At 42.3% G+C, this 27666-nt stretch overlaps 1 protein-coding gene across 3 annotated transcripts in view; it reads right to left on the bottom strand.

The window, feature by feature from the left end:
* LRRTM4 (leucine rich repeat transmembrane neuronal 4) overlaps positions 1 to 8833 on the bottom strand; it is a 224012-nt gene extending 215179 nt beyond the window's left edge. For all 3 annotated transcript variants that reach the window (XM_074852089.1, XM_074852090.1, XM_074852092.1), the window contains exons 1-3: positions 8692 to 8833; positions 8223 to 8439; positions 4596 to 6142 (exon numbers count right to left, since the gene is read on the bottom strand). In XM_074852089.1, coding sequence (XP_074708190.1) covers positions 4596 to 6142; positions 8223 to 8226 — 1551 coding nt within the window. In that variant the 5' untranslated portion in view covers positions 8227 to 8439; positions 8692 to 8833. The remainder of the gene's footprint in view (positions 1 to 4595; positions 6143 to 8222; positions 8440 to 8691) is intronic.
* Between the last annotated feature and the right edge of the window lie 18833 nt (positions 8834 to 27666).

Genomic DNA, 27666 nt, shown 5'->3' with positions numbered 1-27666 from the left:
CAGGGAAGGAGCCATAGGACAGAAGGATATAAGAAAGCTCAATTAACAGCGCCCATCGTACTGTGTTCCAAAACAGAGTGACTGGAAAGACACCACCGCTGCTTTGGCCCTAAAATGATGACCGTAGGATATCTAATTAACAATTACTGCTTCCCATACTCCTCACTTATCACCTCCCATACTCTTCTCTTGTAACATACTACCTGTGGAATCACCTTCCTTTTGCATTCCCCCAAGCTATGACCAACTAACACCTCTGCCATCAAGTCCTTGCTAAGTAATCCTTATAAAAGCATAAGGCTGATGACCAAAGGAAATATGATCACTGCTCTTACAAAAAAAAATAAAAAAAATTTAAAAAAATCTGCCAATCATTGAGTGATTTCTCTCATGAGGTTGCAATAGCCTGTAAGCTCACGCATAGCCCCTGGGCAGCCCTTCCAAAGTTGAGTTACAGAACTGTGAATGTCCTTGCAGAACTGGAACCTTGGACTAAACTGTATCTGGGCCATGAAGATTATTTTGGTTTTTTCTTTCTGCATCTTGTTCAAAACAACCCAGTAATGGTGTTCAACAAATAAATAATAAACAAGAGTTGCATGCCAACATTTCCTTTTAAATTAGGCTCAAAAGGAGGAGGTCAAGAGCAGCCCACCAAGTCTGCATAAGTTGCATTCCTTTATCAATCTATTTCTTCCCACTGGCAAAAGGGGAGGAATCAGAATTCCAAGTGAACATAATTTTGTGTGACTGATTTAGCATGTACAAATACAAGCGGCAACTGCCCTGGTTTTCACTCCAGTGGAAAACACAGGAGCATCACAGCAGAGATGTACTTGCCTGTGAGCAGGTGGGTTGGTTTGTCAAGCGCTGGGGTATTGTTAGACATCGAGAGGCGAAAGTGTAAAACGTAACCTCACAGGGTCTGTGTCAATCGTCTCTCAAAGGGCTTCACATCAACTATGCTCAGTTAACACAGAAAAGATGTTCACTTGTTTGGTTGGTTGTTGTTTGGTTTGTAACTGCCAGCCTGAGAAACAGGAGATGAATAACCTTCCAGTGGAAAGCAGGAAACATTTTTGTGGCAATGTTCCTTCTCCCCATATAGTGTGCTATATACAGATATTTTGTGTGTGATATGTATGAAATACGTAATATTATAGCTTGGTTTATGAAATTGCTTTTTATGGCTCCCAGATCTTCAGCAAATGTACAAATAAATATGAAAGAGAGAGGGAATAAGATGCACATGCACAAAGCAAAGCAAATACCAAAATGAGATAGCAGCAGTCTGCTAACTGGATGGTGGGAGCCAAAATCATAAGCATCCAGTTATTTTAGAAGCCCTTGCCAATAGACTAAATAGAATACCATAGGCCAGGTGTCAGTGATTATAATCCCACTGATGCCAAGAGAGTTGCTCCCGTTTACAGCAAGCCTGACTTTGGCGCTCTCTCTGTAGTACACGAAATAATTCATAAAGCACGGACTTGAAAAAGCAGCCGGACAAACCGTACCCACAACTCCCCTCCGTGCAGCGTAAGCGCCCGACACGGGGCTGCTCTCGTACGCCTGCGCGGCTTTGTTAGATGCTACAAATCCCTCTGAACATAAACCAACAACAACCACCGCCCCTGCCCGCGCGCGTGGCTGCTGTGCAAAAAAGAACCTGCATAAACACCGAAGCGTGTTATTTCAAGGCCAGTTCTGCCATGGAAAACAAGTTAATGGAAGAGATGAGCTGGATACTTCTAAAACCAAAATCATCACTGTGGACATAACAGGCACGCTCACACGAGCTCAGGCCACCCTCAGAAACTGTTCATTATCACCCAATGGAGTCAACGTTATCAGTGACAGAGGATGCTCTGGCACCTTTTCCGGGTTAAAATGGAACTAAGCCACTATTTTTTTCCTGAAAGACCTACAGTTTTTGGACACCTTAGCTGCTTACAGGCGTGGGTGGGGGTAGACATCTGAAAGCAGACAGTCATTTGAAAAACATTACTAAAAAAAGAAAAATCAATAAACTCGTAAGCAATGAATTCCAAGTGTCTGCCTGCCTTCATTTTCATAACCAGACACTCCTCTCCCCTCTCAGTGGTCCGGTTTTGGGAGAAAGCTCAGTCTGACCACAGTGAATGAGCAAGTCAGACTGACAGGAGGATGGGCCCGAGCTATGTCTCACTTGTACAAAATAATAGTTTCCCCACAACTATGTACATCAGGGTAAATTAGTAAATACTGAGATGTTCCGTTTTCTGGTTTTTTTCCCCAAACATAAAACCTTTCCACTGCCGAAGACACTATAAGGATTTTTTTTCTTGCCATTTTTAAGTACTGTACAGTGCATATCTCCTATCCTTTTACAAGTGGAACCTTGTAGCTATGGAGACAAAGAATGTTAAATCCAAGCCAAAGATAGTATTTCAGTGGGGGCTTATGGTTGCTACACGTGCCTTCAACGATCTGCTGTTTTCTGTCTCCTGAAGCCTTCTGTGCTAATAGCCAATGCATACTAAATCACCATGCAAATACAGAGTGTACTTTCTACCAGCCACTCTCGTGTTCAGTACAGTCCTACTGACTGACACTGTAACCAAGAATCCCACAGACAACGCAACAAGCAGCTTGAGTTCTGTAAAACTGTGCACCAGCTTCACTTAACCTGAACGGAGTAGTGGAATAAAATTGTTCTGGTGCTGCGATAGCACCTGGAAACCAGGCGAACTGGGGTCCCCTTGTGTTTAATGCTGTGTGTAACAATCGACATCAACATGAAGAAATTTTGCCACATTGGCCTTCTGTAACTAGACCTAGTAGGACTCTTCGACTTCTTATTTGTCTGCCATAATCCAAATTATCCGAATTTCAGCCTCCCAAACAACATCACACGTTCCCTATCTTCTGTGCACTACAATCAAGATCCAAATTCCGTTACAGGTTATGGTTTCATTACATGGACTTTCAGTTATAGCGTGCAGATTCAGCTGTCTTCCATATCATCTTGGTGTAAATTAAACAGCATTTTATTCAAGCTAGTGAAACTTCAGCAGTGTTAAACTTGAGCATGAAGAGGAGACAGCCTTTCAGGTCAAATTAATGCTTCTTGTGACAGCCAGTGAAAATTCAAACTAACTTTGTTAGCATCACTTACTTTCTACTTGTGCTGCTAACAGGAAGAAAACCTCCACACCTTCATTCACATGATACTGGTAGAAATGACAAGGGTATGATGGGTGGGTCTCGTTTTTGAAGACAACGCTGCTCCAGAGAAAGCAACCCCAAAACATACACCTCTTTTTTTTCTTTTTTTTTTTTTTTTTTTTTCCCCTTAGCTCCATGGTCCAAAATGAGCTGGGAATTTCAGGTGCCAAATATGAAACATCTTACAGATGCCCTATTGTCAGAAAGTGAAAGCATCCACTTCTAAAACATCAGGATCCTAGAACTGCAGCCCAACACCGCTCATCTTTAACACACCCTTCATACTACCTGGCTGTCAAAGACGTCAGAAATCTACTGCAGTCAAACCCGAATTGCATAATGGATATGACTAAATTTCAACAGGCACATTAAGCACTCTCAGGTAGGACGTCCACAACCAAGGACGCAAAATCAACCTAATACCACATCACGTGCAGGATTAAGTAACAAGTGCTGAAATGTAATTGAGCAAATCCTCCTTACCAGGTATAAATAAGTAATGGCATTCACAAGTAAAAACACTTCTTACGTACACATTAATAGAGTCATTGACAATACAGCAATGAAAAAATACATTATTTTCTTGCCAAAGCTGAACAACAGTCTTCTAGAGCTTTTCCTATTTGTATTTCCCATGTTGCAGAGTCAAAACCATAACATGGCCTTAAGCGTGTGAAATTATTAACTCCAGTAAAGCTGTCTCTCAAGCTAAGCCTTCACTGATCACTAAAATGAATTTAAAAAAAAAAAAAAAACAAGAACCCCCCTCTCCCAACCCAGATATCTGCAAATGCCCTGTTTGACTCGGGGCCCTTACAAGGCTCAAGCTTAAAGAGCTCAGTAAGGCAGCTCGTACGTTCCTGCCTCTCCAGGAAAACAAGTGCGTCCCTAACTCTAAGGTTGTGCTGCGGTCCTGCTGTCCCCTGGTTTCCTCCCGAACCAGAGAAAAAATGCAGAAAATCTTTGGCATTATCTTTAAATAGACCATAAACCCCTCAAGATTTGACATGGGGTCTGGAGTAAAGAGGTTTCCATATTTATTTTTAAAACAGAAAAGGTTCTTAAACTCCTCTGTTTCTACATTAAAAATGACTCTCTTGTAGTACTGCTAATAAAATGGGTGCAAACAGGAGGAGAATAACACTCCAGATGCCTTTACCATAGTTGTTTACTTCAACTTAATCTATTTTTTTTGTAAGTCTGAATTATTCAAAATAATCACCATCGCTTCCCTGACTGTTGTTATTTAATGAGATAACCTTTCATACTGAGCAAACCCAAAAGCAAAAAAAATCTCATTAATCTTTCTAGTGTTTAGAGACACCTCAAGAGCATTTACCTCTCCTTCCCAGCAGCTGAAATGGTTTTAGGAGGATCATGGTTCATACCTCGCATTCCCTGGAGCCAGAGATGGTATACGTGCAGGGCCCAGATCCATTAACCGATACATCCATGGTCTCAGAGTTTGTTGGCTTGTAGTCCACGTAATACTCCTGTAAAGGGGAGTTCATTTGCCTTTCAGACTCTCGGGCCTTTTTCCTGCGCCTCTTCATGAGAGAGTGCTGCTGGAGCTGTTTCATGCTGGCCGGATAGCGCTTCCACGACACGTAGATAACCAACAAAATCATGGCCACGGAAAGAAAGAGGGCCACGCTCCCAGCAATTATTTTGTGAAAGGAAACGTGCTCATACTCTGGTTCCACTCCAGGTGTTGGGAGGTCTGCAGAAGGGCTTGGCATAACCGATGTCGGCTGGTTGCTTTCAAGTTTGGAAATGGTAGGTTTAGGAATGAAGACAGGTCTCTGGGGGGTTTTGGGTGCCTGGTACGATCTTTCAGTAATCACCACCTGGATTTCAGCACAGATATTATATGTTTCCACAGCATCACTCACTTTTTCACCCTGGATATGTTTAGGGCCTGCACATATCATAGTGCTTTCTTTATTTCCCTTGAAATTCTTAAGCCAAGTAAACAGCGGGCAAATGCTTCGAGTACATTCCCACATATTTCCGGACAGAGTGATGGAGATGAGCGAGATCCATGTATTGATGGTCTCCTGAGAGATGTTGGTGAGTTTGTTGGAATCCAGGTTCAGCTTTTGCAGGTTGGGGAGGCACTGGAAGGTCCCAGGCTCTACCCCTGTTATGTCATTTCCTGATAAATCCAAGTTGTGCAAGGAACTCCAAGTCCACGTTAACCCTTGGCTAATAGACCGGATCCTATTCCACTGCAAATAAATTGAGCGAAGGTTGAAGAGGCGTGGAAAGTGGGCAAAATTGATCTTAGAAAACTGGTTGTGCTCCAAGTGGAGCTCCGTCAACTTCAAAAGGCCAGCGAAAGCATTACGGGATAAGCTCCGCAGGCGGTTGTAGCCCAAATCCAGAAAGTCAAGGTTGCGGCAGTCTTGGAAAACTCGGATGGGCACAGTTTTCAGCGAGTTGGACCTCAAATGCAAGATCAAGAGTTTACGAAGGCCCTTGAACTGCTCAGACTGCAACACCTGCAACTTGTTGTAAGAGAGGTCCAGATTGCGGAGGTTGGGGACTGGGTGAAATGTTTTGTTGTGCAGATGGGTAATTTTGTTGGAGCTTAGAATTAATTCCTTCAGCCTGCGGATCCCCTGAAATGCATCCTCATCCACGGAGCTGATGTAATTATGGTCAAGATAAAGCCATATGAGCTGATTCAGGCCCGCAAACTGATTTGATTTAAGCTTCTGAATGCTGTTGTACCGTAACGATAAGCCTTGAGACCCTCCAGAAATATTCTGAGGGATGTCTCTGAATGCATGAGATTCGCAGTACACAATCTTGCCATCGCATCTGCAGTTCTTGGGGCAAGCTCGCTGAGCCCCCGCAAGCACAACAAACAGCACCATAGGAAGTAGCACTAACACCACACTCATGCCTCTCAGCTGCTTAATTAAATGGAAACCTACAATATTAAAAAGAAAACAAATGTGCATTGTAAACCTATTAAAATAAATCGCCAACAGATTACTAACGTCAGTGGGGTTTCTAATAAAGCATTAGTGAAGCAGAGGATTCTGAACACAACCTGTTTGCCTCCTGTCTTGCACTTTTTGTTGTGCAAATTCCTGTCCTTTGAGTTTCTGGCTTGCCATCTCTCCTAGCCGCACCATCACCAGTAGTACTCTTGTTATTCAATTACTTTTGTGTGATTTATGATCCTTTAGAAGGACCAAGAGCCTGTTCTCTATTCGCTTTTCTCCTGTACATCATCTCTCAATGTAGCTGGTATATCCTTATCGCTAGATGCTGAGGTTTAACAATAAACATATTTGTCAAGTCACTGTGCTGAATGCTCCATAGTGCTGGAAAGGAAATGAGCCAAAGCTTCTGGTATTTACGTGCTGCTAAACGTTCCTTAATAAAAGCAACTGCAAGTCCAATTCCTCCAAAAATTACTGCAAAAAGTGAGAAATCTACTTATCATAAAGTTTGATCCATCTTTAAAATGAGTATTTATTATAGAATTAGACAGTAAGCAAAGGCTCTACTTTCTGCACTGAGTGATTTGTTTTTCAGAGTAGGTTTACTCATTATTTTTATGTACCTAAAACATACAAACAGATGCACAGAAAAAAGTTCCACCACACACAGAAGCATACCACACAACGCTAGTATGGGACCCCAATACCAAGATAATGTAGAAGACATATTTCTTTCAGATGAATCATAGTCTTAACACATATTAATTTAAAGTTATCTCCACATAGCTGGGAACACCTAAGCATTTAGTATTTTGTACAGACATCGCATACTCTGTGAAAACATACTCACAAATACTTATATATAAACACTGCCTTAGGAGCAGCAAAACACAGAAAGTTTAAAGGGGTCTATTTCTATTTCAACTCCCCTCTCTCTTCCACAGATCTACTGATTTTAAGATTTTGCATTTGAGATGTCAAATTTATCACGTAGTAGCAATGCTGTTACATGAGGACAGTCACATTTTCCACATTCTTGGAATAATTATGAAGGGGAGTGGAGGGCTTGTCAGAAAATCCAACATACATACGCACGCTTTGCTTAGCCTGTAATAATTTTAGGACTGGTGCCTCTGTCCAGAGTTGCAATCTTGCTAAGAATTAAAATGCGTTCTTCCAACAGGAAATATTTTAAGGGCCGGTATCTCCTCATTAAATAATTACTTTATTATTCATCACACACACAAAGCCAACCCTGTGCTGCAGTTATTTAACCCAATTTTAAACCAAGGGGCAATCTGTAAATTAATTCCTAGTCTAAAATGTCCCTGACTATGTGTCTCTGCCTTTCACTTTAGTGGTTAGATTTTTAATTTAAATCCTCATCTTTTGCTACTGCCTCTGTGCCAGCAGCAGCCAGCTAGAAATATGTTCTGGCTGGTACAGACTTGGGGGCTGGGGGGAAGGAAGGAGGGAAATAAACCTGTCACACTTGAAAAAATAAGACTAGCAAATGACTGCTGGAAATCTAGCAGCAATATTAGGGGTATCTTTACAAAGACCAAACAAGCCTTTTCAAAAGCACCTATACAAGAAAATCACCCCCTCCCCTTTGCTTCCCACATACTGCAAAGTGTTAACAGTCCTTTCTGACAGCCTGAATAATACCACTACAGGCTCATCGAATATGGATATAAATCCAGAAGAAATTGTGTGTGAGCGTGCCTCATGCATACATGTAGTTATCTATACGTGTGCAGGTGTGTGGGTGGGCTGTACAGACAGCGAACGTACTCTCTACAGTCCTTAACTCGGTGCATGCATTTACAGATTAATTACATACAAAACCACTGCAGGAGGAAAGGTGTGTATGTGCGGGGGGGGGGGGGGGGGAAATACATGATCTAAAAATACAATAGCAAGTACAGTGAGTCACCTGGCAAAGGAATGCACTGCTGCTGTTTAGACTGTTTCCCCCTCTTGAACAGCTAATAATCCAACTGAAAAATATACCATACAGCTGCAGCTGTGCTAACAAACAAACAAGAAAAGTTCACTTACCCATCCTTTTGTCATCAACAAACGTCCTCCTTCTCCTTTCTCCAGCTGTTTTCTTCTCTCTCCTTCCTTTTTTGCTTTCCCTTTGCCTCTCTCTCTCTCTCTCTCTTTTCAAAACTGGTCTCTTTTCTTTAAACCATCAGAATCTTCATGTCACAGCACGGTTGCCACTCACATCACCGCCATCCAGCGTGCATGCCAGTAACCCACACAAAGTTCCCTAGAGAGGACAAGCAAGAATTTTGGGGATGAGGAAGGGAAAGGATAGGGAAGGGGTTGGGGGTGGGGAAGACAGGACGAAGGATGGGGGGAGTGTGTGGGGGGGGTAGGGAGGGACTCTAAGCTCTGAGAGCCATTGTGTAAGTCATCAGAGAACCATCAGCATTAAGTGGCAATCAGCAAGTAAAAGCTATAGCAGACCACGAAGGTAAACCAACTTCTCTGGGAGAAATAAAAAAATCTTTCCCGGTACCTAGCATTTGTCATTCTGCTGCCTTTTGCCATTCCCAGACACAGCAATCCATCCTCCAGCTTCCCAGTTCCTGAAGCAGGCAGGCCTCCTGTGCTGTGCAAGACCCCAGTTTAAAAGCTATGCAGGACAGGTTTATCCATTTAGCTGGTCAGGTTTAAAGTGTTTTGTAGCTGTGCTGAGAGGCAGCTCTTGTCTAATTCAGAAGGCTTTCCAGAGAGTGATGATGCTTTGGAGCTTGTTGGTGCTAATGTTCTAGTTTGTGATACACTGAGTGCCCTCCACTGGAGAAAACAGATCACACATTAAAGGCATGAACAAGTGATCCTGTCATTGCTATGCAGACTTTCTTCCTTCAGAAAAGAAAATTAAAGACACAGTATTGCCTTGCCCACCATCATCCCTTCCTGGACCCTTTTGCCTTCCCTAGATTCTTAAATGTTTATACTGTGGATTTTCTGGCAGAGGGGGTAAAACACCAAACAAAACACCTTTTCCCTGGGTATTTAGCAACCTCATCTTTTTCTAATCCATCTGACCTGCATATTTTTCTTGGGCAAATTCTAAACTGTTTTTCTTTTCCTGTATTTAGAGGGTGAGAAGAGAGAAAGGAATGTTTGCACATTAAATGTGAAAGTCATGTTAAAGGGTCGAGGGGGGGAAAGAAACATACAGACTGATCAGTCACGCAAAAGACGTTTAATTGCACGCATCAAATCCAAATGTAAACATACTGAAAACAGCTTGGTGGTTCTTTTTGAATCCAAGTGCCTTTTAGTCAGAAAGATGCTGAGTTTGGTGCACAACACAGAACGGAAGCTGCAGAATTATTGACACCTTTTTTTCTTCTAAACTCCTCTTCTCCCCCTCGCAGATGCAGTGACTTCTCGCAGCCAAGAGCGCTGGTCCGGATTTCAGCCGACTTCAGCTTGCGGTGTGACCCAGGGTATGACACTTCCACGGGCTTTCACCTCCTGCTATCTGTCTGGCTGCCTGACTAGGGCTGTAGTTAATTCTCAGGCAGCTCAACAGAAAGATGTCCACGGGCTGTGGAGCAAGTGCAGCAGCAGACGGAGGTGCCCGAGTCAGCTCTGGTTAGCCCTGCTCCCCCAGGCAGCAGCGGATACTCGCCTCAGGGGAGCCCCCACCAACACACAGGTACAGTTTTTGGTTCCAGAGCAAACTCAGGTTTCTCAGAGGGCAGCACTGTCCTGGTCCCTGACATTTTTAACCTGGGTTCCTAAAGCTTTTGGATTTGTGCTGTCTGTCCAGCTTCTCCCTCCTCTCCCTGTGCTACACAGACATCAGGTATTTTGAAAACAATTCCCCACCCTAATCTTGAGTTTCGGTGCCAACATGGTGGAAGTACTTTTTATAAAGTCTGTCATGAGCTGACCATTATGGGTTATTTATTTTTAAAATTTTTTTTTAAATACTTCCCATTATGACTAAAGAGCACCCTGCTCAGCATTTTACAGCCCGTATCTCTTGAGGTTTCTGTGTATTAGTAATCATAATTCCACTCCATAACAAAAATGGAAATTGCACAAAACTCAAGGTCAGAATCTGAGCTCTTTTGGTGTAGTTCCTTATTCCTGGCTGAGATAAAAAGACCATCGCTTGCCTCTGCAACCCATTCCAAACAAAGCCACCTCTGCCCAGCCCCAGTTCCTGGGCCCCTGCAGGACCTCCCATCAGAGGAAAAAGATTGGGACAAAGGCTGGGGCAAAGTAATTCAACTTGATTTAAAAAAAATAAAATCCACAAAACAATCCATAGAAGCCAACTTTTCATCCCCTATATCTTTGTCCAGACTGCAACATCTCAAACCTGCTGAATAAAAACCCTGGTTTGGTCTGGTTTATTATGAGAATTTGTCGCTATCTATAGATCAGAGGTTGATTTCCGTAAGAAAAATATTATAATTAATCACTATTTTTATTCTGAAATGGCCAGCAATACACACGCCTCCCTCAAAGAAGATTCAGAACTTCATTATCATAAATTATGTTGAAAGTACTTTTTTCCGTATCTCTATTAACTACATCTGCATTACAGTCAGTATCACTTTAGCTAGCATTCATATTTATTCATGATATAATTTCCTAATAAAGGTAAAAGCTAAAGTGTGCAGTTATAACACCTTGTATTGATAATTCTCCAGGAAGAGTCCATTTGAAACTCTGCCAGATCTGAGAGTGAACTGAGGAATGTCTAAAGAAACTCTACGATTTTCAGGGGATGTCTCTTCCTTTCGATCATGCACAAATACTTAAAAATTAACAACAATAACTAATATTTACAGCATACATCGACTTTCCAAAATGTACCAAGAGCACTCACAACATACCAAGAAGGAAGAGAAGAATGTATCTATACTTTACTGCAGTACCAGCTCTTGAGTTACTGGAGATTTACTGCCCTGAATAACTTCTGCTACTACTATCAGTGGTAGAACTACTACTGGAAGGAAACAGGCTAACGCTCTTTGGCCAATTTCTTGGTTTCTGCCTGCGGAGACCTCTAAGGTTTGCTCCTGCGCAGTCTATTCAAAATACTCCTTACTGAGAAAAATAAGCAAACTTCAGAGGTGCTTGGGCCTGTCCAGGGTATTGCCAGATCCACATTTCCAAAGCTCATGACTCAGGCAGCAAACAGCACTTTTTATTTCCCCTTGAGCTACTTAGCCATTAGGTTGTATTCGAGTTGCATTTTCAAGGCTTTACAAAATCATTTAGGCTTCTTGGATAGATTTAGAGGTTTCAGACACAAAAAGAACAACTACAGTCATCCAGACAGAATATAAAACAAGAATTCTCCCCAAAATATTTCCACAACAGACCCATAATTTCTGCGATGACGTGCATCTCAGAAGATGAGTGGCCTTTATTTGAAATCCAGGAAGGACAGAAGAGCCACCCAATTCCCATGCCAGTTGCTGCTGTGTGTAACAATCCACACCACTAAAGAGTTTTAGGAGTCAGAGCTCTTCGGAACAGTCTTTCTTCAGCATGAGTCCTGCATCAGTGTCTTCCCCCACCCAGCTTCAATCTTCCATCAGCCACAACAGTCACACATAAGCCTTCTCCCCCAACATTGGGCACTTTTAAGGTTCAGCTGGACAGGGGGCTGGGCCAGCTTGTCTAGATCGGGCTTTTACCAAGAAAGTTGGTCCAGATAATCCCTGAGGTCCCTTCCAACCTGGTATTCGATGACTCTACGATCTCCTTTTTTATCAGGTGCTGATAGAACCTGCTGACGCGTACAACAGCTCCTCCGATGTGCAACCAAAGCCACAACCCCGATACAGCCTCTAACCAAAGAATTTTTGCTTTTTAGTATAACTACGAAGGTTGATATGACTCAAAGTGTAGTCAGATCATCTCAGCTGTGGTGATCCCAGCTTCAGTCTCTGCATCTCATCCAAGACGGCAGGTAACGCTCCAGGACAAGCTGGACTCTACACTAGCCCAAATACTGGTTTTAGATGCTCTCCAGCTTTTTTCAAACCATTATTCTCACAAGGATATCATCTTCACCAATATGCATTTCCTCTTCATTTAAATAAGGTTTTGCTTAAATTTTTCTCAGACAACTAACAACTATTTTTATTTATAAATTTATCTGCTTAGTGACAAGCATCTAATCTCAGCTCTAATTGCTTTTAAAGCATCTAACAGCAAACCCAAACTAAAAATAAACAGGCAATGCAACAATATAGCTACTGTATATCCTAAGATTAACTAGAACGTAACTCCTCCTCAAACACAAGCCCTGCTTTTCTATCCAAATGCCAATTCCTTAGTTTATACCTCTAACAAACAGTTCGCAGGATCATCTATCAGAATTTGCTGGCAGCACGATATAGCCAAAGGACACTTTACTGCTACCAACATCTGGGAGACTGAAATGAAAAGATGGTTGCAACCACAAGAGTTTGACTGCCCTCCACGTTAGCTGGGTGTGTGGTGTGCTGGACAAAGTGGAGAACAAAACACTGACAGTGTTTTTCTGGAGTAGGCAGAAGCCCACCTATAATCCCCAAGTGCTACTGAGACAGAGAGATTTAATTATAATAACAAGAAGTAAGAGACCATTTCAGCTGGACAATTATTCAACACAGGGCTGACTAGACACATCATTAAGAGACTGTTAGAGGTACAAGTCATGTCCATGTTATTGGGAACTGGACCTTTAAGCAAATTTCTTCCCAGCTCCGGGATTCAGGGTGAGGAGGTGCCCGTTCTCAGGCAGGAGCTGTCACAATTGCCCACTCATTCAAGGGAACCCCACTCCACACTGGGAGTCCGAGTGCTGAATGGAGGATCTCAGGGGTGCATCATTGCTTCCAAACACACTAAGTATTTCACACACGGAAATGTTTACGTTGCCCAGCACTGAGGACGGAGGGAAGATTTTGCTGATGCTCTCAGTATGGAACACCAGCGCACACCGTTCACATGTAAGGTCTTGCACAGACACCTGGGATCTTGTTCTCCCGTGCTTTGCCCTCTTTGGGCCATGCTACACTGCTCCCCCATCACTCACCCCTTCCCACTCCTCAGCATCATCGCCAACAGAAGTTACTGACACCTTCAATTAGCCTGTTTAACTTCCAAGTAAAGATCTTCAAGTCGTTGCATTCAAAATGAGCTTGCAAATTCTATAGGCTGACAATGTGTATAAATTCTCCAAGCTAATCTGGCACATTTTGAATGAAACAGATGTGTCCACATTTGATGTGTCCCAGTAATGTACACACACAGATAAACAGGAATCTTTACGTATGTAAATGGGCATATGTATTTCATGAACTCCTTGCACATCACATTTTGTTTAACATGTACTTTGCACAATGCTGCTGAAACGAGGAGGACTGCAGGGATCTGTATAAAGTTAATTGGCAAGCCTTTCAAAGCATGACTTCCTTCAATGCAATTTACAGGCAAAACAATAATTAGGGGGCACAACTTTGTGATTTCTAAGGTGTCTACATTGAGTTTTGCAACATATCTGCAAACGAGCGCCGGCTAAGAACGAAAGGGAAACCGGATCCTGCATACCTAAATTATGGTTTTAGGAGAGTTCTCTGGAAAACCAAGGATTGGGGTGGGCCCAGCAGCAGGCGCAGGAGGATGAGGACAGGCAGGGAGGGTGTGTGCATACACACGTTTCAGCTCTCCAAAGTAATCAACTCCCATACTTGAGTGATGGCATGAGCCAAGTCCATCTAAAAATCTGCTTCTGAGGTTTCTGACCCACAAAGACTCCTAAACCTTCTGGGGTTTTCTGCTATGAAGGGTTGTCACAATGCTGTAAAGATGACACCTGGTCTCTTTGATGATAGAGCCATCCTCCGTACTAGCACAGCTAAACTGATTTGAAAAACTGTGTCCTTCGCCCCTGTTTCCTAACTACTACAACTTTGCAAGAATTCGCTGGTTAATAAAGGCACACAAGAAATGACCACGTCTTGCTTCTCTGCTTATACAGCAGCCAGCGTCTCAACAGGTCAGTATTGTGGCATATCTTTATCTCATTAATACATTTTAAGTCGTGGTGAGCATTTTGGTAGGGATAACAAATATCCTACATACAGAGATGCGTGAACCAGCCAACAATAACAATTCAAATCACAGGAATAAATGCCATGAACTCAGGGTGGGTTTTTAGGCAAATGAGAACATGTTTCACCATAGCATCTTGAACACACGATTGCCTTACTTTTGTTACCATTCAGCTCCAGTGGAACGATCTGGCGATGAGGCCTACTTCGAGTCCATTTATCTGGGCTGTTTTGACTTGCTTCCTTTTAGTCTGGTCTCATTCACCAAGGCTGAAACAGATACACAACTCGGAAATCAACTGCTGCAAATAAAGCTAGCATGCGTCTTTGTTACAAGGGCTACTGAACTCAGACCTTGGGTTTTCCTTTTCCCCTTTCTCCCCACTGCTAGTAAACTCTGAACAAATTAGCAATTAGAGTGTGATGGCTGGAGCAACCTCGTTAATATACTGTCATCCTGTGCAGAAGTACAACTTCTGACATCGAGGCTCTAATGTCCTGTGAATTATTGACTGAAATGTAGACATCCAAGTTCTTATCCTCAACTCTTCATATGCTAAGTGTTTAATTGTCAACAATTCACGACCCCTTCTGTTTGGCTGGTACATTAAAACCACCACACGATAAAACACTTTCTGAATTCCCAAATGTGTTTCTACACTATTAAAGTATTGTTGATTTTAATGTGACATACACGATCAGCAATACTGTTCCCCTACCTGTACACACGGTGTCATATATACACTTAACAGAGAACTTAGCAGCTAAACAAAGATGCAGATGGAACATGACTGTCTCCCCATTTGACAGAGGGAGAACTGAAGGACTGACATGCCCAAAGTCTCACAAAATATCTGCACCAGACTTTGAACTGAACCAGCGCCTTTGCAGATTCCATCCATGGCTTACCCACAACTACCTTTCTTGTAGTCCAACCAAGCTCTCAAGTGGTGACCAAACAAAAAAACATCCCTGCAGGATACAGTCAAGTTCCCTAATCCTGGACTACATTAAATACTGTACGTTAAAAGCCATACTAACCATGAGCCACAGACAAAGGAGGTGCACAGCGACAGAACAAGAGCCCGAGAAATGGTAACTAGATGGAAGGAAGGATGTTTTCATCATGGGGTGGTCTTGTACTAGAACAGGTTGCTCATACAGGTTGTGGAATCTCTACCCTTGGAAATATTCAAAACCAGACTGGACATGGGCTGAAGCAAACTGGTCTAGTTCAACTGCTTTCAACAGGAGAGGCTGGACTACAGATGTCCTGAAGTCCCTCCCAGCATCCATTACTCTATAAAAAGGAAACTAAGCACCTAGAACTTTTAGGCTGAATTAGATACATACCTTAGTGCTTTTGTATAATTCTATCAGGCACCAGGCAGCGTGTTCAGCAAGTAAACAACTCTGTAAATCAGGCCTGCAGTTCCTCATACGATGCTCTCACATGAAAGGATAGGTTTTCAAACGTGAAGTACCCACAACTGGAACCTGAAATGGAAAAAGAAAATGCTCAGCAGTCAGTACGTTTCATTCTTCCAGAACTCTGAATGACCAGATGGGTAAATAAACAACAAATGAACTCTTCAGATACTGGCAACAATTAATTCTCATTTAAGTGAAAGATTCCAACTGAATTTAATTTGATATTTAATTGGATCTCTATGCCAGTGTATTCAAAACAGGAAGTATCCTGAAAACAGGATTTTTTAAAATCAGTGTTCATTCTGTCTGACATACACAACCTGGAATACCATAAGCATTAATCCTTGCTATGGTTTTCACTTGTTTGGGAATTCAGAAAAGCTTTCTTAAATTTTTCCTTTTGTCACCCTATTTCTTATGCTCCTCAAACCCTGTTCATAGGAAGTTTCCAATCTACTCAGCAGATTCATGACCCAGACGATGAAGAGGGTAGACACCTACAGTAAGTACTGGGATTGACTATCAACTCCACAGACATTACCACCAGGTTGTTTTCTCACTAAGATGAACAGGAGTAGGAGAATACCGGCCTCTATCTAACTGTATACTGAAATTGTACGCAAGCGTCTGTGTAGTACATTCACACTGCAGGCAGTTTGTGGAACTCTGCTTAAAAGACAAGACAGAAAAGCAGGCTGCTACGGATGATTTGCAAAAGCAAGACCTATTCCTACAAGCTCACCCCTGCTCCAGTCCCAGTGTGGGTGCAGGAACCCCCGTCATTGAATCATTTAGGTTGGAAAAGACCTTAAAGATCGAATCCAACCGTAAACCAACGAAGGCTTCTACCAGCATTCTCCCACCACTGCCCTGCAAAGTGCCAGCCGTAGTACGAAATCTGGTTATTTTAAGCATTTGGAATCTGCAAATGTAATTTCCTTTTCAATTCCTTGATTTCCACAGAAAAGACTGAGAATGGCAGCCTGTAGCTGTTCCCCTTTTGAAAATATTAGTAGAAGCCACTGGGCTCCAGCTGCTGCTGCTGGTCATTTTTCCTGCATCATTAACTTCCCTTCTCGTACAGCGGAGGGGAATGACAGCTGAAGGTTTTGTGGTAGGAAAACTTTCTGATCCTGCTCTCTCTGTACCCACTGATGTCATCACGGCAGGTGTACCTGCTGATCAAAGGTAACAAGCATGTGGCCTTAACATCACTAATTCTGACACTCAGAGCACTTGTAGGTGTCCCACTAGAAATTTTTCTGGCTATACAAGAATGGTGCTATTCTTTTTTTTTTTCCCCACGGACTGCAGCACAGCCTAGAGGCATCAACCCAAAGCAAAACCTCACTGAGGATATGAAAGCATACCAGGCTCCAGAGTACTTCTCTGTACACTGCTACTTATATGATAGTTACTTAGGCAGAGTATTATTTACTCTTTGCATTGCAATGGCATTTAGAAGTCACCATCGTGGACCAACTGCTGTGCAGACAGATTAAAAGATACCACTGTTGGAGGCGCTAATAATATAAACGAAATTAAAAAAGCAAGAGGTGGATATAAAGAGAAAAACTTGTTCTCCAGGAGGAGAAACAAGAAAGAGTTTCAGGCAGAAAAAAATGTGATCATTCTTACAACAAATAACCCGCCAAATCCCGTCTCAACTCGGGGATTCACGGGGCAAAACATATTCAGCAGATTTTAGAAAGGTATCTTTCATGTTCTTCCTTATTTAACACTACTAACTAGTGAAATTTATGGCCACAGAATCTCATTAACCTATGAACTGAGATTTTTAAAAATTTTTTTTAAAGGTGTAGTATTTTATAGTGATCATCAATGCCTTCAAATTAATAAGGAGCAAAACAATATCCAAGTGTTTTCAAAGGCGGCTAAATCTTCTTATGTACATCAACCTCTTATTAAAGGAGTATTCCTAGGGGAGAGATTATCCTTTATCTATTACATCGTGTCCAAAAGGAGTTACTAATATCAGCTGCTGATAAAGAGGATACAGAAACAATGGGACCATTTGTGTTCATCACTGGGAAAATCCTATTTGGAACTCTTCTGGAGCATTATGGAACCATGGTTGTAATTTTTACCTACAATATTCTTCCAATAAGACTGCCCTAATCTCAGCTAGTTAAATATAAACAAGCTTAACCTAAGGTCCTTATACAACACGCGAGTCCTAAAAGACAAAGCTTCTCTCAAATTTCCTTATGAAAAACTTATTTTGGTTGAACATGTTGGGACATGAAAAAAAGCTGAGAAAGTTCCCACAGGAGGCATGAAATGGGAAAAAAACACCGAGCGCGCCAACAGGAAAATTTTGCCTTGCCAATTCTCATTACTACAGCTATTACCAGCGAGGTTAAAGCCTTGTCCAGAGTGTGCTCTCCAGAGGCTGAGCATCCTTAAAACCGATTGACATCAAGGGCACTCAGCACCTCACAAAATCAAGCCTTACTTCCTCAGAGTAGTTACCAAAGAAGCCTCTTGTACAAGCATGACACTTGAAATAATGAACTGAACACACTGCATAGGAGAGATACTTAATGTACCTTTTTTTCAACTTAAAGATAATTTACAATGCTACAGTAATACACGGGGCCTTACTGCAAGTCCCCTGAATGTTTTCAGAACAAAAATGAAAATAAAACCTAATGACAATTTATAGAACCACTAATCTGCATTTCTGAAGGCTGCTACCGTGTATGAAATGCACCTGAAGAGAACTCAGGCCAAATTCTCACTTGAGTTATCTAGGAGTAAACCCAGAGCAGCTCATAACAAACCTTGCCCCTCCATGTCTTCAAAAAAAGCAGTGGAAAAACTCACTCTGTTTAGAAATAACTCTACCCATTTCAGCACGGCCTTTCCAGCATTTCTCACTCTCATTGCTAAAGGCATTGGCATGAATCCTAAAATGGTTTAGATTGGAAGGGACCTTAAAGACCATCCAGTCCCACCCCACTGCCACGGGCAGGGACACCTTCCACTAGCCCAGGTTGCCCAAAGCCCCGTCCAACCTGGCCTTGAACCCTTCCAGGGAGGGGGCAGCCACAGCTTCTCTGGGCAACCTGTGCCAGGGCCTCCCCACCCTCACAGGGAAGAATTTCTTCCTTAGATCTCACCTAAATCTCCCTTCTTTCAGTTTAAACCCGTTACCCCTCGTCCTATCCCTACCCCCCTGATCAAGAGTCCCTCCCCCCTTTCCTGTAGCCCCTTTCAGTCCTGGGAGGCCGCTCTAAGGTCTCCCCGGAGCCTTCTCAGAGGCAGCTCATCTGCTCCTGCTGCTTATCCCCCCCCCGGAGTTACGGTTCTGTGGTTGTGCCGTCAGAACCACCATCCCCACGGCCACAAGCACTACAAGTGCTTTCTGGTAAAGACTTCTCTAAAGATCTGTAACTGTACAAAACAGTCAGCTATGTGTTGCAAACATTTATTGGGAGCTCACAGCAAGAATGTTTATTGATTTAACCCTACCAATTCTTCCTATGTTGGGCAAGTTTGGGTTGGAACGGCACAGGACCCATTTAAAACACCAACTGGCTGGCTTTCACTAGGCGTTAGTTTTTCACTACATATGCTATTCCATTCGAAGGCCCATGCACAACAAACCCTCTGGGACCAAAAGTTGAAGCTCTCTTCCTCTTGTATTTCCTCCAAGGCAACCAGCTGCAGAGATCAGACACATTAGTTCCAGGATAATGTATTTCACATGACTCTTTCAAGCAATTTCTATGAAATAGGCATGCAGAGATACACATTGTAGGACAGAAGAGTAAACTAGTGCAAATTATCAAAAGTAACTCCTTCATCACTAAATAGCAGAAATCCAAACTACATAAAAAGCTAAAGAGTATAGAAAAATGGGTTTAAAGCCATTTAAAAAATAAAACACATTAGCCAAAAAAGGGAGTCAAAGTACCAGCAGTGCTTGCTCCTGTTATCTACATGGTTGTCAGAGGAAATGCTCTGTTATTCAAAAATGGTGGGTAATTGTCTGTACAATTGCATCCTCCAGGACTTAGACTGTACTAAGCCACAAAGCCTTGCTTGTAAAGAAATGTATTGTAGTTGAAAAATACCGTCCCCTTTAGTATTCTGCTGCGTATACTCGTTTTGAGTAAAAGCAAGCAATCACACAGTCTAAGAGACTGTCACTGATGAACCCTGAAATAGCCATTTAGCAAAAACCACAAGCAAAAGCAAAAATAAAGGTCATTCATTTAATTTTGAAATTTACCTCACTCCTTGCATTGTAGTAAATAAGCTATAAGGGTGACAATTAACTGAAGTGGATGCACATGCTGCCAACCGGGGGGGGGGGGGGAAAAACACCTTTTATTTGCCTCTAACCTTTCTTATTTTCATGACAATGTCTACATTTTCTCACTTTAAAACACAAACAAGTCAATGTAAGCATGGCTGGAAGGCTAAGATGATTACAGGATAATTCGTGTTTGCAAGAGCAAACAAAATCAATCGCAATTGTTTAGGAACCAAGCACATTAAACGGTGGTGAAAAGATATTCGCTGGACTTTTACAACTTGGCTTTTTTTAATCCCAACAGTGATAAGGGATAGACTGACAAAACCCCTTAGGAACTGGTTTAGAAATGCACACACTCCCCTGCCCACAGTGGTATGGAGGGAGTTGTCTGCATCTGCCGCAGTGAAACAAAACATCTGGATTTGGACAATACTTAAAAAACCACCAACAAAGACCCAATCCCCCCTGAAAAGCAATATGACAGAGAGAGAAAAATTGATTGGTTCAGGAAGTCAATTGAATTCTCTGTTAAAACAGATTAAATACAGAATTACTCAATTAACTTTAGATTAATTATGCCTTTCAGGTAAACATGATGACTGTCATCTTGGCTAACACGAGGCACTGAATCATGAGGTATTGAATCAACTGCTTCTCACCCTGACAACAAACCTCGTTAGCAATCTAAGAAGCTCAAATCATTCCCCTTTCTGTATATACCAAATATCTTCCATTGACACACGATGCACAATTCCTGTTCTCTCCTATAGATTTCACTGATTTTTTTCCTAAGAGCTGTTCATTCTAAGGAAGGAGTGGCGGTGTAAATCAGGTACCTGTTGTTCATGTTTTAGTTACGTACTATGTCAATTCTAATTTTTGGGCTCTGCTTGAAACTAGAAATGTGAAAACCAGATGAAATGAGAAGCAAGTCAGCCAAGGACAAGCGGAGAGCTTGGACTATTTAGCCTCAGGAAGAGAAGGCTCAGGAGAATCTTATCTATGTGTATAAGTACCTGATGGGAAGGAGAAAAGATGACAGAGCCAGACCCCTTGTGCTGCCCAGAGACAGGATAGGAGGCAACAGGCACGAACTGAAACATGGGAAATTCCGTTTAAACATAAGAAAAAGATTTTTACTGTGAGGGTGCACAATCACTGGAAGAAGTTGATCGAAGAGGTTATGGAGACTCCATTTTTTGAAATATTGGAATTCAAAAGGACACAGTCCTGGGCAACCTGCTCTACAGCAAATCCTGCTCTGAGCAGGGGACTTGGACTGGTCAATCTCTACGTTGCTGTGGTGAGACCCCCCTGCAGTGCTGGGTCCAGCTCTGGGGGCACCAACAGCAGAAGGACACGGACCTGCTCGAGCGGGGCCAGAGGAGGCCACGAAGATGCTCGGGGGGCTGGAGCACCCCCCTGTGAGGACAGGCTGAGAGAGTTGGGGGGGTTCAGCTGGAGAAGAGAAGGCTCCGGGGAGACCTTAGAGCGGCCTCCCAGGGCTGAAAGGGGCTACAGGAAAGGGGGGAGGGACTCTTGATCAGGGGGGTAGGGATAGGATGAGGGGTAACGGGTTTAAATTGGAAGAAGGCAGATTCAGATTAACTATAAGGAAGAAATTCTTCCCTGTGAGGGTGGGGAGGCCCTGGCACAGGTTGCCCAGAGAAGCTGTGGCTGCCCCCTCCCTGGAAGGGTTCAAGGCCAGGTTGGACGGGGCTTTGGGCAACCTGGGCTAGTGGAAGGTGTCCCTGCCCGTGGCAGAGGGCTGGAATTGGATGGGCTTTAAGGTCCCTTCCAACCTAAACCAGTCTGTGATCACTAGAGACCCTTTCCAGTTACAATTGTTCTGAGATTCTCCAAGAAGGATTAAAATTACAGTTCTGTATGTTGGTAATCCACCCATAATACGAATTACATAGGTAATGAAGGAACTTAAAGGTGTCTGAGGAAGGGGAAAAGAAAAAAGTTCTCAAGTAATGCGGCTTGGTTTAATTATTTATGGTGATGCTTGATGGTCTCATTACCAGGTCATACATGACCTCTGGGTAGTGTCTTCATCCTTCCAGATTAATAAGTTATTGTGACACAAATAACTTTGGCAATTACTTCTTCTTTAGTGCCACAGAAATGTGTATTTTTTGCTGAGGAAAAAGGTTGATTTTAACACAAGTAAATGTCCTTTAGAAACAGACAGTATCGTTATACTCAAGAGGCCAATTACTCATTCTTTATTCATTTTTTTTCCTAGTTTCTGCTTTATAAGACTGGGGCAAGTTGTGAGGGGTTATCTCTTTACTAAAGTCCTTTAGATAGTCTGCAAAAAAACGCCTAAGAGCATTTTAACATGTTAAAAATTTCTCAGACTCTTGTAAAAAATGTGCACGGTCAGGAAGCACCAATTTGTAAGGCACTGATTCTTATTCTAACTTAATAAATTAATATCTTTTCTTACTTATCTTCAGAACTCCTCCATAACATAGTAGTATTTGCTCTTTAAGAACAGTTAGATTATAGAACATCAATTTCCTGGCAATTACAATCTTCTGGGGGAAAAGATAAAAAACAACCCAAAACTCAAATTAAGAAAAGCGAAAGTGTCACACAGATCAAACTCTGCATTATTTCAGTACAGAAACACTAGTCTATATTACATATCTATGTAAACAGCATAGGAATTAAATAGTTATCTAAATAATGCAATGTGGGTTTCTACTTGAACCTGAATGGTGGGAGTGGAGTGGAGGATTCCAAAATCACCTCCCCAAATGAACAAAAATAGTCTGTTTTTTTTTCCAGAGAAGATGACTGTGTTTTTCAGCTGAAAATTTTTCCCACAACAATTTTCATCTTACACAACTACTGCCCCTACCTCTCAAATCAGCAAAGGAAATTATATTCTCCCTCCAAATAGCGGCCATGTCTCCCTGGGGTGCCACATTATTTAAGCACTGGACATACTCATCGGAGGGCTGACAAAGAGGGAGACTCTATGAATTATTTTCACAGATTACTTTCAGCATCTGATCATTCCATTTCGCATCTTTGATTTTCGGTCTCACAAGCAAAGCGCAGTTGGCGGCTTTGACGTTCGACGGCGATGAGCTCTTTCATCCTTTGAACTTGACACTGCAGGGCTGTCTCAGCGGTTCCTCACAGTGCGGAGTTCCTTGGTGATCCTTGTCAGCCAGGGCAGACGCCTGATGCATGAAGCAACAATGCTCAAGACCATTCCAAGAAAGCCATTCGGTAAAGGGGGGTCTGGCAGCTGGCAAAACTCCTTCTGATAGATACTCAAAGGGCACAGCAAAAGGTGTGCGGCAGGGAAATATCTCTGTAGCTGCCTCCTTCCCATCTCTGTCCAAGGAGGTACTTTTATTTGCATCTTCAGCTACCACAAACGCCTCTGAAAAATCTCACTCATCGCTTTTATTGCCAGCTCCCATCCTTGCGGCTGTTTGTCAGAAGCCCATCATTTGGGGTTAAATTCTCACATAGCATGAGAGGGATTCAAGATTAGGCTCAGCAACAAATGCCTTGAGGGGAAAACCAGCAAGAATTCACTATAGGAAATTATGTGATGATCCATAACTATTTGAGAGTCAACATTCAACTGTGATTACAAATGCCCTAAAAACACTGACCTACCCTAATCTGGAAAAAAAAAAAAAAAAAAAAATCAGGAAATAAAGTACAGGAAAACACAGAGCAAAAAACATCATTCAGCAGACAGTGTGGGATGAACCTGGAAATTTGGTTTCTATTTCTAGCTACATGTTGACAAGTTACCTCCCCTGTCTATTCTCGCCTTTCCTCCTACTGGGACAGGGTTTTTCTCTTGCAACTAGTTTGGTAAGATTTATGCTGTGCTGGCATCTCAGAGTGTAAACCACGGACTGTGTACAGAGAACCTCAAGAGACATTCCCTACTCTAAAGAAAGTGGCACAAGACACCTATGGTCTTGGCTGGCCTCTGTTAATGTTGGCTTATCAATAAAATCCTTGAATTTAAGCAAAGCAAACACAGCATCATGCTGAGAAATGTTTAACACAAATCTTCTCAACAAAATCTAGTAAGTAAATAATGTTTTCTCACATTTATAAAAATTTCTATTTACCAAGAGTGAAATACTTCTGAAAAGGCTGCTTTTGTCTATTACTTAAATGTAGATTACAGATGCCCAAAAACCTGCAATGCGTAAGGAAATCTCTTCTGTTAACACATTTATTTACCTGAGAGGTTGGAAGTGCTCCTCACAACTGTGTTGGGTTTTACAGATTTTTAATAAAATCAAATATAGAACCTTGTCTTTATACTCACCATCTCGGCAACACACTTAAATAGCTCCTCAGGAGCTGCTTTGGTCTGTCCTACACATAGTGCTACCCATTCAGCAGAAATTGTTCCAGGGACTTGCTTTTTTCTCCCCTTGAGGCGTGGGGGGGGAGGTGAGCACTGCACCATTTACACAGCAGGCCAAAACACAGCAACCACAATAAACCAGTTGTCAAAATTAGTTGTTGTCTTGAAAAAGACTGAAATGGAAAGCAAAATTTTAAAAGGAAAAAGACCAAGAAACAGCAAAGCTCTTTCCCTCCCAGTTAAAACTGATCCCAAACACGGAACGCCGGAGCTTGGGTCCCTCCTCTGCCTGACTTTCACAAGGCAAACGGGATGACAGGGGCACCAGTCACTTCCAGGGTTTCCTGGCTCAAGCATCCCACTGAACTCTCAGAATGACGGTGTATATCTTGGGTTACTGAGGAGCCAGGAACAAAGGGAAAGTCAACTGAGGAATAACCAGTTGGATGAGATGAGAAATCCCCCTCGGTTTGGAGCTCTGGAAAACTGGAACATCCCCCGTGACGTGCTCTGTATTAGCTCCAAATTATATCACAACTGTTTTGGCGAAATTTCCTTCAGCTCTTCTATTTTCTAACAGAAAATAAATTATGAAGAATCTCTTTTGGACTTTCGAATTCAGTCTCAGATCAATCCCCCAAAACTCCACGGCTCTGCCTTGCACCCCTTCACATAACTATTCCATTAAAATGCACTGTTTCCTGAAGGATTAATAACAAATAGAGCCCATCAAACAGCGATATCATCCTAATAGCTACAAGAGAGAGTTCTGAAGAAAACAGGTCTCCGGGTTCCAACTTCATCAAAGATTAGGAGTACTTGCCAAATGGAGTCCTTGCTTATTTCTGGCTTACCTATATTAAACAGAGATATACGGATGCCGAATGCATTTGTTATTTGAAAAGGTACTGATAAAAACATACCTAAGTTCATCTCCTTGTTGCTGCCACTAGCAGGAAATGCAGCCGAAGGTGACACCCTGCAGAGGCGCCTCTGGGCCATCGCACAGTGAGGCGGAGACGTTACAACCACCGGCTCCTGCTGCAGCCACCTGATTAGTGATCTGATCCCTGCAGGCTTCAAACCTGTAATAATGGGTCGCTTGAGTTCAGAGAAATCGGATGTTTGTCAAAAGGTTCTGCATGTTGCTTTCATTTAGGCCTCAATTCAGCAAAGCATTTAAAATACGCTTGCCTTTAACATATGGTTAAACCCCACTGAAGCCATTCATGCACGCTTAAGGGCTGTGCTGAAGAGGACTGGAAGCAAGTATGTTGCAAAAGCAGAAACACTAGATATGCACTGAATGGGGCCAGCTTTCCACAACGAGGCAGTTATTCAGTCTCCTGGTATTATAACCACAGACAATTCCTTACTGCACTATTACATAGAGGAAATCTGATTAAAAGAAATAAATTATTTACTTTTTAGAGCTCTGGGAAGCCTCTGTCATTCATAAAACATAAACACGTTACAAGAGATGATACATGGCTGAGGGTCAACACTCTCCTCTCTCCCTATACAACTGTTAGTGCTTAAGTTTTGGGGGGGCGTGGCTGACCCACACGCAAAAAAACCCAGCAGAGACACTTCAGCCACAAACTGATTCCTGCCAGAACTCGAAGCAACAGAGTCATGTCAGTACAACACTGTCTAGATTAATTAGCTTTGCTGAGAGGCAGAGCTAATTAGCCCATGCACTGCCCTACTACCACTAGACTGCTTTTAGACACATCAGTCTGCTCCAACCTGCATTACACAACGTGGACACAACCGAGAAGACGTGGCCCCTAGCAGAGACTGAGGCCAACGTGTAAAGAAAATTGTATGAGGGCGTTCACGTAATCTCCTTTTTAGTGCTAACAGAAGAATGATTGCTACATCCCAATCAGTAGGGACAAACACGAAAAAATGTCCTTGCAATAATTAATGCAGCGGATAATAACAGCATTGATTTGAGTAGGAAATATTAATTCAGGACATTCGGATTTCAGCCATTTTTAGCACACACTCTTCTCTCACCCTCACCTCTGCCATCTCCCTGACTGTTCACGCTGCTTAGCCCGGGTGTGCTTTGCAAGTCTCAGAGCTGCTTTGCTGGACAGATGAAAGCTTCATTTACATGCCTGTAGCAGCTGTAGTGGAATTAATATTGGTCTCATTATCTTAGCTTAGGATGTACAAGCCACTGGTTTTGCAATGCATACTGATGCAATAAAGAGAGGGGAAGAAGGAAAAGAAAGCTGGCTATTTTCATTATGAATGATATGGCAAAGAGTTGAGGAAATCCTAGAAAGGAGAGAGTTAATCTGGAGTAATACCCTGAAAGCTAATAGCACCTAATGCAATTTATTAAAAGAAATCTGTTGAAGTACGCAGTCTATGCCACAGTAGTTTTAATTAAAAGGTGGAAGGAAAGTGAAATCATTTATCCAAATCACCCTTCTTAAAGTTAGGGCCCAGTTTTGAAATATCCATTTCCATACATCTACAGTATGGGCATTACTAACTCCAAGATTTAAAAATTCACGAGACTATTAAAAAAAAGATTTATCGGTTGCCGCTGTTTAATGAGCCGGTAGGATTCATTTAGGTCAGCTTTTTCAAACTTTTGTCCTACAATTACATACGAAAAAAATCACTGTCTTGGGGTGGGTGGATGTTAATATAAATCAAGTAGTTTGGACATTAAGAAAACTACTGAATATCATGGAACTTCTCCACCCATCAGAAATTATCAGCACTCAACTACCGAAGGAGAGGGAAGGGAATGGGAGGTTTAACGCACTTCAGTAGTAAGACCCTGACGCTGCACTCACGGCCTCTTCAAGTCTCCTCCTTGATTTCAAAGGATCTAGACCAAGCCCATCAGTATGCTGCGAAACATCTAACAAAACAGGATTTAAAGCTGAGTGCACAATGAAGAAATGTGCCAATTGTTTAATGATTGATGAGGGAAATGTCAGATGAATTATTTGCCAAATGATACTAGTCCATCTGTTACAGAATTTTGCATGTAACAACAGAAAGAAATTAATTATATCTAGTTCATATATAGAAACATTCTAAATTGTGAATCTAAGCTCTTTTCATAAAGAAGTCCAGCATCATTATCTCCATTATCCAAGTACAAAAACTGAAGCATTAGTGGAAGGGTAGTCACAAGCCCTAACTTTAGAGACATAAGGTGCCCGAATTAGGAAGCAAGTCTAACACAGCCTAATCAGTGAAAGGGATGATGGGCTACTCCAGAAGCAATTCAAAATTCACTCCTTTCGCAGAGGCTGTGAATTACAGAGAAAGCTTCCTATCTCCTGTTGAGGGTGCCTGAAA

This window comes from Strix uralensis, chromosome 28, assembly GCF_047716275.1.
Source record: "Strix uralensis isolate ZFMK-TIS-50842 chromosome 28, bStrUra1, whole genome shotgun sequence".
Taxonomy (NCBI): Eukaryota; Metazoa; Chordata; class Aves; order Strigiformes; family Strigidae; genus Strix; species Strix uralensis.
This window is presented reverse-complemented; position numbering and strand designations above follow the sequence as displayed.